The sequence below is a fragment of the Tupaia chinensis genome, unplaced genomic scaffold (assembly GCF_000334495.1).
Source record: "Tupaia chinensis unplaced genomic scaffold, TupChi_1.0 Scaffold138425_1, whole genome shotgun sequence".
Lineage (NCBI taxonomy): Eukaryota > Metazoa > Chordata > Mammalia > Scandentia > Tupaiidae > Tupaia > Tupaia belangeri.
Genome location: NW_006198322.1, coordinates 891,829 through 906,805, shown reverse-complemented (window position 1 = coordinate 906,805; position 14,977 = coordinate 891,829). Strand labels below are relative to the sequence as shown.

The 14,977-nt window shown below is 47.4% G+C and overlaps 1 protein-coding gene across 1 annotated transcript in view; it reads right to left on the bottom strand.

The window, feature by feature from the left end:
- The window catches only part of UACA (uveal autoantigen with coiled-coil domains and ankyrin repeats), a 71,903-nt gene that overhangs the window by 17,021 nt on the left and 39,905 nt on the right, over positions 1-14,977 (bottom strand). The window contains exons 11-15 of the mRNA XM_006161325.3: positions 13,865-13,972; positions 10,074-10,106; positions 8,999-9,097; positions 4,560-4,596; positions 3,408-3,460 (exon numbers count right to left, since the gene is read on the bottom strand). Of these exons, the coding sequence (XP_006161387.1) occupies positions 3,408-3,460; positions 4,560-4,596; positions 8,999-9,097; positions 10,074-10,106; positions 13,865-13,972 (330 nt within the window). The remainder of the gene's footprint in view (positions 1-3,407; positions 3,461-4,559; positions 4,597-8,998; positions 9,098-10,073; positions 10,107-13,864; positions 13,973-14,977) is intronic.

The following is a 14,977-nucleotide window of genomic DNA, read 5'->3' as shown; positions in this document are numbered from 1 at the left end:
CCGCCACTCTGTGACCCCCGGCGGCCTCGCTCGTCAGGTGCTCCTTGAGCGCGAGGAAGTGGGCCTGCATCTGCTTCACCTTCCCCTCGGACTCGTACATCCTCTTCTGCACGTCTTTGAGCGCGTCCTCCAGCTGCCTGATCTGGTCGTCCGAGTCCTCCTTGACCCTCTCGCACTCCAAGGCCAGGGCTTTGCACTCGGCCACCTTGTGGGCCAGCTCGTTCTGCAGCCGCAGGCGGTCTTGTTTGGCGGACTCGCAGAAAGTCCGCATGGCTTCTAACTCCTTCTTTAACACTTCGCTTTCAGCGTAGGTGGAGTGAGCGGGGGCAGACAGCTCCAGGGGTCTCACCACAGACCTGCTCTGCAGATGGGCCGGCAAGCCGGGGGACGTGCACTGAAAGGAAAAGAGGACGTTAAGTCACAGGGCCACAGGGAGACACTTTCCACACATTCAGAGACGCTCCCCATCGTCAGGTGTCCCAGGTTAAAGGGACGTGGCACCGACTTTGGGGTAAGACGTGTTCTGGCCACCATGTCCTTGGCAAGCTCAGGACGTGGAGTTCTGTTCACGTGAGTCCATTTCTCGCAGAACAAAAAGGAGAAAAGGCAGAGCCTCCGGGTGCCGTCTCCTCTCCCTGCCCCGTTCCTAACACCGGCCCACACTAAGGGTCAGCTTCATCGAGCCACATTTCCCACTTCCGTAGTCCATGGCACCTAGTGTGCTCAGAACTTCAAGGTCAGTATTTTTTCCTTTTTTTTTTTTAAAGGTTTTTACCATAGGGCAAATGCGCTCTCCAGGGAGAGAGACAGACAGAGACAGTGAGAAGGAGAGGGAGAAATCACCCCTCAGGGGGGATGGCCATGCTGCAATCCCTTCTCTGCCATCCTCCTCCCAAGATCCTGGGAGCACGCACACGCTCCCAGCGTGATTTTCAAGCCACAGGGTCAAGCACTCAAATTGCAGTTGGCCACGTGGGAGTCCGGTGACATAACCACGACGTCATCTGTTGGCCCTAGAACTTCAAGTTCTAAACAAAGTCATCAGAACCTTCAAATTAAAACAAGTATCGACATTTTAAAAACGCGAATAACTTGAGGGCATTACACAGTATCTAACTTCTAAGAAGGTGGGTGACTTCTGAGAGCTCTCACTGCTCACTCCAACATACAGAATCCCCCTTTCCCACGGAGGGTACACCCCAAGGCCCCCGGAAGATGCCAGAAACCACATTTTGGTAATACCAAACCCTAGGTGTACATATCTGTGCTACAGGCTAGTCTGTAAAATTAATTTTATTTCTTTCATGAGCTAGAAAGATGGAAACAGACAGACAGACAGGTATTCTTGACAGAGAGATTCTACAATGCAATCCTCCCCCGCCTCCAGGCCACTAGCTATGCAGGTGTGCACGGTCCCACCCAGTGTATTTGGGCCCATCTGTGATGCAAACTGGGTTTAGCACGTGACTGCAGTGTAGCACCAATGGCACCCTACCCCTGCACCACCACGCTGGGATCCACACAGCTTATAAAGTAAACGTGGCTAAGAGGTCAGCGACAGACGCCAGCATCTGGAGTGGTGGCTAAGGCGCACGAGTCCCACATGGCTGGCCGCAATCTGATACCTGGACCTGGTGGCTTGAAAAATCACACTGGGCGCATGTGTACGTGTGCCCATAATCCCAGGAGAATGGAGGAGAAGGAACTGCAGCATGGCCATCCCTCCTGGGAGGTGATTTCTCACTCTCCCTCTCTCTGTCGGATCTCTGTCTCTCTCTCCAGCTAGCATACATACCCTATGGGGAAAAAACAGATCTTAAAAAGGGGCCAGCAGGTGGCATCATGGTTGAGGTGCTCGACTCCCACATGGCCAACTGAGGTTCGAGTCCCAGACCTGGTGGCTTGCTTTCGCACTTTCCCTCTCTCTCGTGAGCATATGTGCTCAATAGCAAATTAAATAATAAGAAGAAGAATAAAATTAAATAATTTTTAAAAATCTTTTTAAAATATTGACAATAACTAATAACAAAACTGAACAATTATAATAAGTTCTTCCATGAAAAGTGTGTGCACGTGGTCTGTTTCTCTCTCAAAAGACCTTCCTGTACTGTACTCACGTATTTTCAGCCCTTGGGTGGCCATGGGTAACTAGAACCACTGAAAGGGAAACTACGTCAAGGATGGACTACTGGAATGTTCTTGATGTTATAAAATTACCACCAAAATAAACCCAGCTAACATGAGTGTTGTCAAGAGAATGCGAGTCAATTGATTAAACAATAATAATAATTTTGACAAGTGTTTCTTGACAACAGGAAGATAAAGTACAATTTAGCACACAATCTTAATTTGACTGCTTTCTTGTTTCTTCTATTAAGTGCTAACCAAAAAGAAGTGTAATTAAACTTCTCAGTAAATAGTTCACAAATACCTGAACATAGAATCGTGAAAGACAAATTTAGCTATTTTTACTCCTCTCATACAGCTTACTACAATCTCTCTTCACAAGTACCAATTCACTGAAAAAGCCATGTGCTAGAGTATGTCCCACTCCATAGGCAGCTGCTACTGTTATTCAGATACATCTAAGCTGCATTCCCCTGGATCAGGAGCAAGAAAACTGGCAGCATGGAATAATTCCCCAGCCCCATGTGGCTCTGAAATAAAGGTGAAGGCCCGCGAACCAGGGAAAGCGGACACCGCTCTAATTCCTGGAGACTGGGACTGATGGATTGCGTGGCTGACTGGTTGGTTTTTGCCATAGGGCACGCATGCTTGTTGAGACAGAGAAAGTGAGAGGGAAAGTGAGAAATCACCCCCGAGGGTTGATGCCCACACCACAATCTATTCTCTTCTTGGGATTTTAGGTACACATGTACACATGCCCAGTGTAATTTTCAAGGCACCAGGTCCAGGAATTGAACCACAATCGGCCATGTGTGAGTCCAACACCTTACCCACCACACCACCTGCTGGCCCCGAAACTTGCTTTCTGTTGAGGTGAATTACCCAAACAGAAAACATGTATATTTTGAATGGCCAGGAAAAATACATTTGAAAGTCAAAACGAATTACTTTTGAATGACTCACACCTGTCTTCCCCTTTACATGGGAGACTGTGAAGAGTTAACTGATCATGGCTAATGAACAGCAGCTCCAGCTCCTGATCAAAGACAGGGACATCGTAACTCCTGCCTCTAATTGAAGCCACTACCTCAGAGAGACTCTAGGGGGCACCAGAAACAAAAATATCTGCTGCTATTAAGCTCAAAGCAAGATCCATTTTTCTCTGCTTACGGAAACCCTACTCAAAGTACATATACTTCATAAATAGACATGCTGTCTTCCTCTTTTTATAAGGGTACAAATATTTCTTTACATATTTCCTTAAATTTAAAAAGGATTACCTGTGAGTCTGTCACATACATCTGACCTTGTTTAAGAAGCATGTCTTCTTTTCCTAAATAAGTCCAAAAAACAATTTTAACTTACATATCCGTATCAAAGTAGGCCAAGCATTTATTTTTTTCTCCTTTATTATTCAAACAATAAAGAAGCAGCAGGTGCAATTATCCTCACTCTAAAGTATGCATTTTTTCTTATTATTTCTATAAACATGGGGAAATAACTACAGCCTTCTGAACAATAGACAGAAATACCTAAGACTGCCAGACTAAACAGCTACATGGTTATTATAAAATATGTATTTTACAGACAAAATAAAAAATGGTATTCTTTGAAATGTATAGGATTAAATATTCCTGCTAAACTCTGCAAGAGGGTAGGTTAATAATACTCACTGGGAAGGGGAAAAAAAAGATTTTTCTTGAGAAATTGTTTACGATTGGAGAATAAGCAAAAGTGGTAGTTACCTATGGTCTTAAAATAATCAATAAATTAGTGTCCACGGAACTTGTCTATTTTTAGGGGGAGAGGTTTTTGCTATAGGGTGCGTGAGCTCACCAGAATGACAGAGAGAGACAGACAGAAAGCGAAAAATCACTCCCTGGGGGGGATGGCCATGCCGCAATCCCTTCTCCTCCATTCTCCTCTCGGGATCTTGGGCATGCACGCAAGTGTGCCCAGCATGAGTTTAAGTCACTGGGTCTGGGACTCAAACTGCGGTCAGCTACACGGGAGTTCAGCGACATAGCCATCACGCTAACTGCTGGTCCTGGAACTTGTCATTTTAAGATGTTCACCACACTGAGACTGATTTCTCCAAATCAGAAAATTATGTTTCTTTCCATAAAACCAAGCCCCAAATATCACAAGACAAATGTCTACTAATAATGTAAACTGGGTAATTCGTACAATATACGGTTCAAAAATACAGGTGGCTAAGGGATGGAGGACCTCGTGGGTCATCAGATTCCATGTTAGTGGCTACACTAGTCAAAACGCTGCCTCTTCCCAGCTCCGTCTGCTGAACAGAACGCACGAGGAGCTGGGGGAGCGGGGCAGCAGGAGCGTCCCGGGGCAGCCAGCCAGCCAACGGGCACAGCTGTTCTCTGCTTGGCCTGAATGAACAGTAATGAAAACCCACACTTTACACTTACGGTTACTGAAGTGACTTCCTGATCCTAAATGATCACCCTGGAATTAGAAGCATAAATTAAAACATTTTAGGTAAATGCGGCTTCATTTTCCTAAATTCTGTATCCATGTTAGCTCTAAACGATTAGCTATTAATGATAAGAAACGTCATTAAAACCACATTTTTTACTTTCCTTGCTTCTCCTGAGTATTATTCCATTCAAACCCAACAAAAAGACCTAATACTAGCAATAATCAGATCAATGGAAATAAACCACCTCACCAAGCATTTTAGTAAAAGCAGCCGCGTGTTTCAAGGAAAAAACCGCTGCTCAAAAAAAAGAAAAAGAAAAAAAAGTGAGCCCAAATGAATGGACAGAACTTTTAACACAACGTTTGCGCTTCTTTCCCTCAACAGGGAGCGCCATGCTCACATGAATGACTCATTTTACTTCCCCGGCGCTGGGAGTGGGAGCCCTGTCTCGCCGTCTATGACACAGCGGTGCAACTCCTTTCAGAACTTACAGGATACAGACTGCTTCTGAAGGCAAAAGGACAGAGCAGGACATGAAGCGGGAGCAAAGCTCTCCACATAGCAGCACGCCCATGATGCATTAGGGGAAAGCGCAGAGACACTTCCGGCCCTCTGAACTGAGACAGCCCTGGGACCGGCCAGCAGGTGGCGTGGTGGTGAAGGCACTGGATCCCGCATGGCCAGCTCCATAGTCTGAGTACTAGACTCAGTACGCTTGAACAGCATCCCTGGTGTGTGTGTGTGTGCCAGGCGTATTCATACGTGCCCAAAATCCCAGAGGAGAAGGAACTGAGGCATGGCCAACCCCCCGGGGCGTGACTCTCACTTTCCTTCTCTCTGTTTCTGGCAAGTTCCTATGGCAAATATTTCCAAAACAAAACAAAGAAATATGTAAATACTTGGATTGCTCCTTTTCCCAAGTAAGCCAAATGCAGATTCTAATTTATAAATGGAAGCACTATACTCAGGAATAAAGACACGCAGATACGTTCATGGTTGCTGTGCCAGTACGACCAGCTGAGGATGCACTCTGAGCTGGGAACCATGATAAAAATTGTCCACTGTTCCATCAACGAATTAACGGCATCTCTGCTCATCCCCAGTGCCCCAATGTGGAAAAACATCTGCAAGCTTAGTTAAGCTTTGTTCTATGAAACATTTAACCCCAGAGTCTGAAATAACTACTAAAGGGCTTATGCACACATCTGGGTGGAGAGAGGCCTTTGCAAGCAGGAGTTCAGACACTTCTTTTGGCTTTATTTGCCTTTGATTACGTAAGCGGGCAAACTGACAGCGTCCGCTTACAGCAAACTTGCTCACTGGGGCTGGGCCTGCTCATCTCAGAAGGCTGCTGGGAGCCTGCGGGAACGGGCCAGGATGGGGAAATTCACGACAGCATCTTCCAGCCTGCACGGCGCACTCCCAGAGCCTCCAGTACCCGGTGACGTGCGCCACATCCATGGCACTAGGGTCGCCTTTTCCAACATGCGCTGTACGCGAGGCGCACAGGGCCTTCTCAGCAGCCCACCCGGGATACACCTCCCCGTGCCCAAAGGCCAGTCAGAAGGTCCCCACCCCCACTAAGAGACCCACAAACACAAACCTGCCCCCGCCTGCAGGAGACAGAGCAGGGGCCTCTGCCTTCCATCTCTGCAGCTGGCACTCTGGCTTTGAGTAAAGACCTCTGCGATCCCACATCCAGGCCTTCGCTGCTGTCTCTGCTAGCCACTGTGGGTGTGGTCACAACTGTGCTCACTTACAAGAGTACAAAATTCGCCTCGTTCTAAAACACCCGTATTTCTCCGTATTTGTTCAGTAAAGATAAGAGAGATAGTACATGTAACTCCTAATAGAGTAATTCTGCGGGGAACTTAGAGTTCATGGATGTTTGTAAATGATGGCGTCTTAAAGACCACTTTCATAAATGCTGGGTCCAAAAGGGGTCCCGTCATTCTCTGTTTGAAAGGAATGTACCTTTGGGGGAAACCCCCCCATGACACTGCATGGAGATTACACACAGCAGTACGGCCCCACCTGTGCAGTGAGAACAGAGCACACGAACTGCACAGAGGTCTGAGCACGCATCAGTGAGCGGCTGAGACCTCCCCATGACACTGCATGGAGGTTACACACAGCAGTATGGCCCCACCTGTGCAGTGAGAACGGAGCACACGAACTGCACAGAGGTCTGAGCATGCGTCAGTGAGCGGCTGAGACCTCCCCACGACGCTGCATGGAGATTACACACAGCAGTACGGCCCCACCTGTGCAGTGAGAACAGAGCACACGAACTGCACAGAGGTCTGAGCACGCATCAGTGAGCGGCTGAGACCTCCCCATGACACTGCATGGAGGTTACACACAGCAGTATGGCCCCACCTGTGCAGTGAGAACGGAGCACACGAACTGCACAGAGGTCTGAGCACGCGTCAGTGAGCAGCTGAGACCTCCCCACGATGCTGCATGGAGGTTACACACAGCAGTACGGCCCCACCTGTGCAGTGAGAACGGAGCACACGAACTGCACAGAGGTCTGAGCACAGGTCAGTGAGCGGCTGACAGCTTTAGGGGTATAGATGTCTATCTTCCGCTTTTTTCTTACTTATTTTATTTATCATTATTATTATTTTTTAATTTGCTACAGGGCACATGTGCTCACCAGAGACAGAGACAAAGAGAGACAGAGACAGAGAGAGAGAGTGAAAAAGCAAGTCACCAGGTCCAGGACTTGAACTGCGACCAGCCGTGTGGGAGTCCAGCGCCTAACTACCACACTATCTGCTGGATATCTATCTTCTGCTTTCAGTTCAACTATATTTTGTAAAATTTATAAGAAGTATGTACTGTTTTATGACTAGAAATAAGCTACTTTTCTGTAGACCTCATTAAAAGTCACAGACTTGACAAAAGATAGAACTCTGCCTATAGCTACAGAAAACTATCTTAGTCTTTTTTTTTTTAAGGGTTTTTGTTTTGTTCTGTTTTGGGGGTTTCTTTGGGAGGTGTTTATTTGTTTTTTTTGTTTGTTTGTTTTTGCCACAAAGTGCATGTGCTCCCTGGAGAGAGACAGAGAAACAGTGAAAAGGGAAGTGAGACAATCCTTTCTCCTTTCTCCCCCATGGGAGCTCTTCCCTCATGAACGGATCAGTACCTTACAAAAAGACTAGAGTACCTAGATTGAATCCTTTTCGCCTCCTACCACGGGAGGACGTGGGGTTCATCCATCTGCCATGCCAGGATGTAGCAACAGGTCCCCAGCAGGCACTGAATCTAGTGATCTGAGACATCCCAGCCTCCGGGACTGAGAACTCGATTTCCAGCCTGCACAAACTGCCCAGCCTTGGGTATTTGTTACAGCAACATATAAAGGACTGAGACGCTTCTAAAACGTATGTTGGTGTTTACTCCCCAGTAAGGATCATCCGCCGTCTTCAGTGACCCCAAGAGATGAATGACATTTATAAAATACATGTGATGACCTTGCAGAAGGAATCTATGCAGACAGAACTCGGGAGAAGGTATCCTCGGTAGGGGCAGGGAGCAAGTGTGGGCGCGGTCGTCCAGAGTACGTGCAAGTTGTGAACATTCACCAGCTGAGGCGCTTTAACACTGGACTTTTTTTTTTTTTTTTGGGAGAGGTTTTTGCTATAGGGCGCGTGTGCTCGCCAGACAGAGACAGAGAGACAGAAAGTGAGAAATCACCCCCCAGGGGGGATGGTCACGCCGCAATCCCTTCTCCTCCATTCTCCTCTCGGGATCTTGGGCACGCACGCACACGCGACCGGTGTGAGTTTAAGCCACGAGGTCCGGGACATGAACCGTGGTCAACTATGTGGGAGTCCAGCGACATAGCCGTTACGCTAACTGCTGGTTCCCATACATGTACTTTTTAATGTCTATCACTTTTCAATAAAGAGTTTTCAAATGTGTGGCCTTAGGAAAACTACTGACAGCTGACCCACCCGAGAGGACACACGACGTGAGCCTTGTCCACGACCCGTCTCACCGTACAGTGTCGGATTCGTCTGTACTCACACAGCCCTCCCTGGCATGGTCTGGACTCCCAGCACTTGCTTACATGACACTTCCGCACTAATTACCAGCATGGCCATTACCAGCTCACAGGTAAAACATCAGGTTTCGAAAAGGTAGGGACGGACGGTGAGGACGACTGGGGAAAAGAAACTGGAGCAGAACCCAATGTCAGCTACCCGCCGGTCAACTGAAACCACCTCCCGGAACCTGTACAGCTCCTGAAGGAAGGGACGGTCATCCCGGTTCTATCAGAGGCAGCACACTCGAGGGCTTCAGACGAACTGCCCAGGGGTGCACAGTAAAGAACGGACGAGTAACTCAAATCCGCACGTAGCACCGAATCCCGTACAACACCCATTATGAATGACAGGAAATAACTCACGCCTTTTATACCTCGAAATATTTCAGTCTCGCTTTCAGAGCCTCGACGGTTCGTAAGCTTTCTTCATGTTGCTTTTCTTTGTTTGCCAAAAGAGACTTCAGCTTCTCTCTCTAAATAGAAAGGAATAAAGAGTGAAATCACCCCGCACTCAAATTGCGTTAGATGCGTGCTTTAGAAAATGTGAACTGACACTACTTTGAGGACCGGGGTTAAGGATTCTCCAACCTGCCAGATTTTAACTATTAGTAAAATTAATAATTTCTAAAAATATACAACACATACAAGCAACATTATGAAAAATTCAAATTGCTGTTGTTTGTTTTAAATCTTAGTATTTTCAAACATTTCCTGTATAATGTTTAGAATGTTAATCTTTTCATTTTCTCTTTTATAAATGTATTTTATGCATTCAATCCCTCTATACACTTAGCTTGTAAAGTGAATTTACTCAACATGACCACACATCACATCCGTCCAGTGGAGGATACAATACGCGTTATCGTCAACAGATAATAATCCACATTGTGTCCCATAAATTTCTTTCCTCAAATTCTCCCCGGTCTTCCATCTTCTTCTCACACAGTCTTCAGGATCAGAGTTTGCTATAGGGAGTGTGTGCCAGAAGAGAGAGGCAGAGAAGGAGGGGAAGTGAGAAAGCACCCCCTAGGGGGATGGCCACACCACAATCCCTTGTCCTCTATTCTCCTTTCAAGATTTGGGCATGCACACACATAGGCCTGGCGGTTTTTCAAGCCACCAGGTCTGGGACTAGAGCCGTACAGCCAGCTACGTGGGATTCAGTCACCCTAGCCACCACACCACTGGCTGGCCTCAAATTTTAATCTTTTCATAACAAGTTTCACAGTGAGAAAACCAGACACAATAACAACAAATGCCTACAATACTCCATGTCACTATATTCGAAATACACTTTTACGGTCATGTGTAGATTTGTCTTACCTTTTAGCAATGACCAGAAATAGAATCTTGGTTTTGATCTCAATTCAAGATTGAAACCTTTGCTACAATATCATCCTCAACTTATAAAACAGTTCCAGAGCTTGAAAATGAAATTTAGTATCCTACCTCGTTTTCCAGATCATCAGCAACCATAACCTCCTGAGGTGAAGAAGAAGAAACGTGCTTTAATTCGTATGTTTGGGTAAAGCGCATGGGCTTGGCACGCAGCTTCTGAGATGACTGGACATGCCATTAAGATGGGGCAGGAGGTGAGCAGGAAGCACTCTCGGGCCCCGGCTCTGTGGCACGAGCTGTCTCACTCCTCTCTCGTCAGGTTTGGAAGAACTCGGGGTTCTCTCGGACACCTGTCAGTAACCAAACCCTACTCGCTCCTTCCTTCCCGTTTTTGTCTACCCCTCTCCAAATCCACGGCCCCGGTTACGGTCCAGTGCCTGGTCGTGAATACATACCCGAAACCCATCCATAGTGCCTGCTTTCTGGTATTAACCTGCTCACTGCAGAATGTATCTCACATACCTGAGCATATATAATATCTTATTTTGGTACTTTAATTATTATGTAAAGCATAGGAGGTGAGCGTCTGTACCCGTCCTCGTATGAGGACTATGTGACAACCCGCACTGTCCGTCTTGCCCAAAGCTGCTGTCACAGCAGTCTCTGGAGAAGCCCTTGCAGGAAGGCCTGCGGCTGAGGCTGGGGGCAGCTTGGAAGCACACCCACAGCCCTCACTGCGCACCCACCCTGACAGCTGGACTCGGCCTCGTGGGGACCCTGAGCCTGAGCCTGAGCCACGCTGCTGCCCCGTCCCCGGCATTCTGACCTCGGAAAGAACAGGGAGTGATGAACGTCTGCTCTCTTAAGCAGCTAACTCTAAGGGCAACTTGTCGCACCTCAGTAGGTAACAAATACACCTCGCACGTCTGAACTTATCTTTCCCGTCCTCTCCTTTGACTGGGCGCTGGCTGGCTACAGGACTCCATACGGAAGACATCAACATTTCCGTCACAATTCTGACGGCGTTGCCACCATCTTCTCATGTCTAACGTGACGGTAAAGGACTCAAAGCCATTGTGACTTCTGATCCTTGGGCATGTGACTGAAACTGATGCGTGTGGGGAGGATGAGGGGGCTGTGACCTTAGCCTGGGAGTAAGCCCTACTTGTTTTCATCTTCAAGTTTTTGTAATAGGGTGTATGCGCTCACCAGAAAGAAAGAGAGAGAGAGAGAGAGAGAGAGAGAGAGGGAAAGTGAGAAATCAGCCCCCAGGGGGATGGCCATGCTGCAATCCCTTGTCCTGCACTCTCCTCTCAGGATTTTGGGCACACACGCACATGTGCTTGGCATGATTTTTTTTTTGGAGAGGTTTTTTTGTTTGTTTGTTTTTTGTTTTTCGCTATAGGGCGCGTGCGCTCGCCAGACAGACAGAGACAGAGAGACAGAAAGCGAGAAATCACCCCCCAGGGGGGATGGTCACGCCGCAATCCCTTCTCCTCCATTCTCCTCTCGGGATCTTGGGCACGCACGCACACGCGCCCGGCGTGAGATTTAAGCCACCGGGTCCGAGACGCGAACCGCGGTCGACTACGTGGGAGTCCAGCGACATAGCCATTACGCTAACTGCTGGTTCCCGGCCTGGCATGATTTTCAAGTCACCGGGCCTGGACTCGAACCTGGGAGTTGGCCACGTGGGATCCAGCGCCTCAACCACCACGCCCGTGCCTGCCGACCACTACTTTTACCCAGACTGAAGCTAGTGTTGAATTCTCACAGAGGCCATCTACTTCCACCACTATATCTCGTCCACTCCCGGGCTCGCCAGAGTCCTCACACCCCACCCCTCCCTCCGTGGTACACTCCTTCGTGCTCAAGTACCTCCTCGGGCAGCTCTTTTTCTGAGGGCCTGTGAGTGGCAACTTGGCTAAGTCTTGGGAAGTCTGAAGTTGTCTTCATTTTTGTTCTCTGGAATGACGGTTTAGGAACAAAATTCTAGGCTGGAGGCTCCATTTTTATTAGCATTTTGAAAACACTACTGGTCTTTCCTCGGGGCAGTGAAACCCTCCCGTCAGCCTGCCTTCCCTACCTAACCGCTTTTATGACCCTCCCTTTGAATCTGACAGTGTGGCCCACCACGCAGCCCAGCCACCTGTGTCTAGATGTCGACCGGCCCAGTTTGGCTCCAGAGTGCACTATCACCCGAGATTCTCCTTCAGTTCTTGAAAATTACCAAGAAGGAGTAGGAGAAGAAAGGTTCTAAGATGACCTGAAGGTCAGCTCAAATACCAGACATTCGGCAGTACTCTTAAAAGAAAAATGGGGTTGGGGGAGGCAGCAGGTGGGGTGGTGGCCAACCATGATTCAAGTCCCAGACCTGGTGGCTTGCTTTCTCACTTTCCCTGTCTCTCTCTGGTGAATGCATGTGCCCTGTAGCAAATTAAAATAATAATGATGATAATGATGAATAAAATTAAATCTTTTTTTCCCCCTAAAAAGGGGAGAAGGATTAGGCCAGCTACAGTGCCGTAGCAATAACACAATGTCTCATAAGGTAGGGGCCACGTGGGCAGGTCCGGCATTCACATCCTGAGGCCTCTCTGTACATACCCGGGTGCTTGTGTGTGTGTGCCCAAGACTAGGGTCGATCATAGTATGAAGACCCTGTTAGGGGTGCCTGATTCTCTCTCTCTCTCTCTCTCTTTTTATTTTTTATAAAGAGATTTCTGCTATAGGGCATGTGTGCTCACTGAAGAGACAGGGAGAGGGAGGGAGGGAGAGAGAGACAGAGAGAGAGAGAGACAAAAAGCGAAAAACCCCCCCAGGGGGGATGGCCGTGCACTATCCCTTCTCCTCCATTCTCCTCTCGGGATCTTGGGCACGCACGCACACGCGCTCAGTGTGAGTTTAAGCCACCGGGTCCGGGACTCGAACCGCGGTCGGCTACATGGGAGTTCAGCGACATAGCCATCACGCCAACTGCTGGCCCCAGGGTGCCTGATTCTCTCTCTCATGAGAAAAACACAAATAAACTTTCTAAAAGGGCAAAGGATGAATATATGAATGTTTCAGGGTAAGGTAATGAATCTGCTTTGGGTGATACTCAGTTTCAGGAAAACAGAATCCTTATCTCACTAGCATTAACGTGATAGAGAAAATTAGAACTGAAAGAGCGCAGTGGGCCAGCCCTATCTTGGGTCATCAGAAAAGTCATGACATATTTTTGCATAGAAAACCAAAAAAAATACGTCACGACTTTTCCAACAATCCAGTATATCCTTACTTCTGAGCTATAAACAGCACACGCGATTTCACCTGTGACGAGTCATGTGCATGGTGTAATTTTATTTAGAGAGTAAACTGATTACAATAATAATCGATGGATTTTTCTTCATTTCCAGTGTTTAAGAAAGAACTATGTATCATGTATGCATGTTAATTTGCTACAGGGCAAATGCACTCAGCAGAGACACAGAGAGAAGAATGGCGAGAAAGCAAGGCGCCAGGTCCGGGACTCGAACTGCAGTCAGCCATGTTGGAGTCCAGCGCCTTAACCACCACACCACCTGCTCATCCCTCATTTCTAGTTTTGTACACAACAGAGTACATTACTGACCCCTGCTTCTGTGGCTTTGCTCAGGGCAATGCTCTCCAGAACGCCCCTCCTCTCCCCAACACCTCTCGCACCGTCCTCGCGCGCTGGATGGCTTATGCTACTTTACACATGGAGAGTTTCGGGGACGGGGCCTGACTCGGGGTGACACAGAACTCTCCCCAACAGCAATACCTGCCTCTTCCTCCTTCAGCACCCAGCACCAGCACGGGCAGAAACACGTCATTGGTTCTGATGGTGAGTACTGGTAATGAAATCATCTTCCTATTGTCCTTGAATGCAGATTATTTACCTCATTCAACTGCAATTGTAAGCCATTGACTTTATCCAACAGTATTCTTTGTTCTTGTTGAATTTTTCTTAATCGCTCTTTCAAATCTTCATTTTCAATCTCCAGATCCTTAAATAATAAAGAGAACAGGTGTGAGACTAATCTGAAAAGAGCAGTTCTTACAGAAGAAGCTCTTTAAAAGCAGTTCTCTATCATATGCAGAGATACGTTATAAATAACAGCTTTAAATACAAAAACCAATCATTTTAATGATACTCAAACAGTCTAAAATCCACAGGTTAGATGCAATATTAAAACTGCCATCGGGACCAGCAGTTAGCATAATGGCTATGTTGCTGGACTCCCACATAGTCGACCACGGTTTGAGTCCTGGACCCAGTGGCTTAAACTCACGCCGGGCACGTGTGCGTGTGTGCCCAGGATCCTGAGAGGAGAACGGAGAAGGGATTGTGGCATGGCCATCCCCCCGGGGGGTGATTTCTCGCTTTCTGTCTCTCTGTCTCTCTCTGTCTGTCTGGCAAGCACACACGCCCTACAGCGAAAACCTCTCCAAAAAAAAAAAAGAAAAAAAAAAAAACTGCCATCCTGTGATACCTATTAAACACGAGTACAGAGGACAGCAAAGCATCATGTTTCCAATGAAGAAAAAAATGAAAGCATCACCTGGAAACAGAAATTAACAAGAATATGCCATTTTAATTTTTGCTTAAAACCTCCCAAGTTCATGAGACTATTGTAAAGCTTCTGTTAAACTAATTGTCATTTCAGAGCTCTGATAAAATATGACAGGCTCCTACCTAAGGACATAATTCACTTTTTTTTTAACTGACAGAGGGCATGGGTACTCTCCAGAGACGGGGGGTGGCGGGGGGGAAGCACCCCCCAACAACACGTGGTCACGCTGTCACCTCTCCTCCATCTCTCCATCCTACTGAGATTTTGGGCACACACAAGAATGCACCTAGTGTGTTTTTCAAGCCACTCGGGCTGGGATTTGAACTGTGGCTAACCAAGTAGGATCGGCTCCCTTAACTGCTAGGCTATGAGCCCAGCCCAACAGCTAAACCGTAACTACCTAACTTCGGAAAATAGAATCACATAGCAGAACAAACT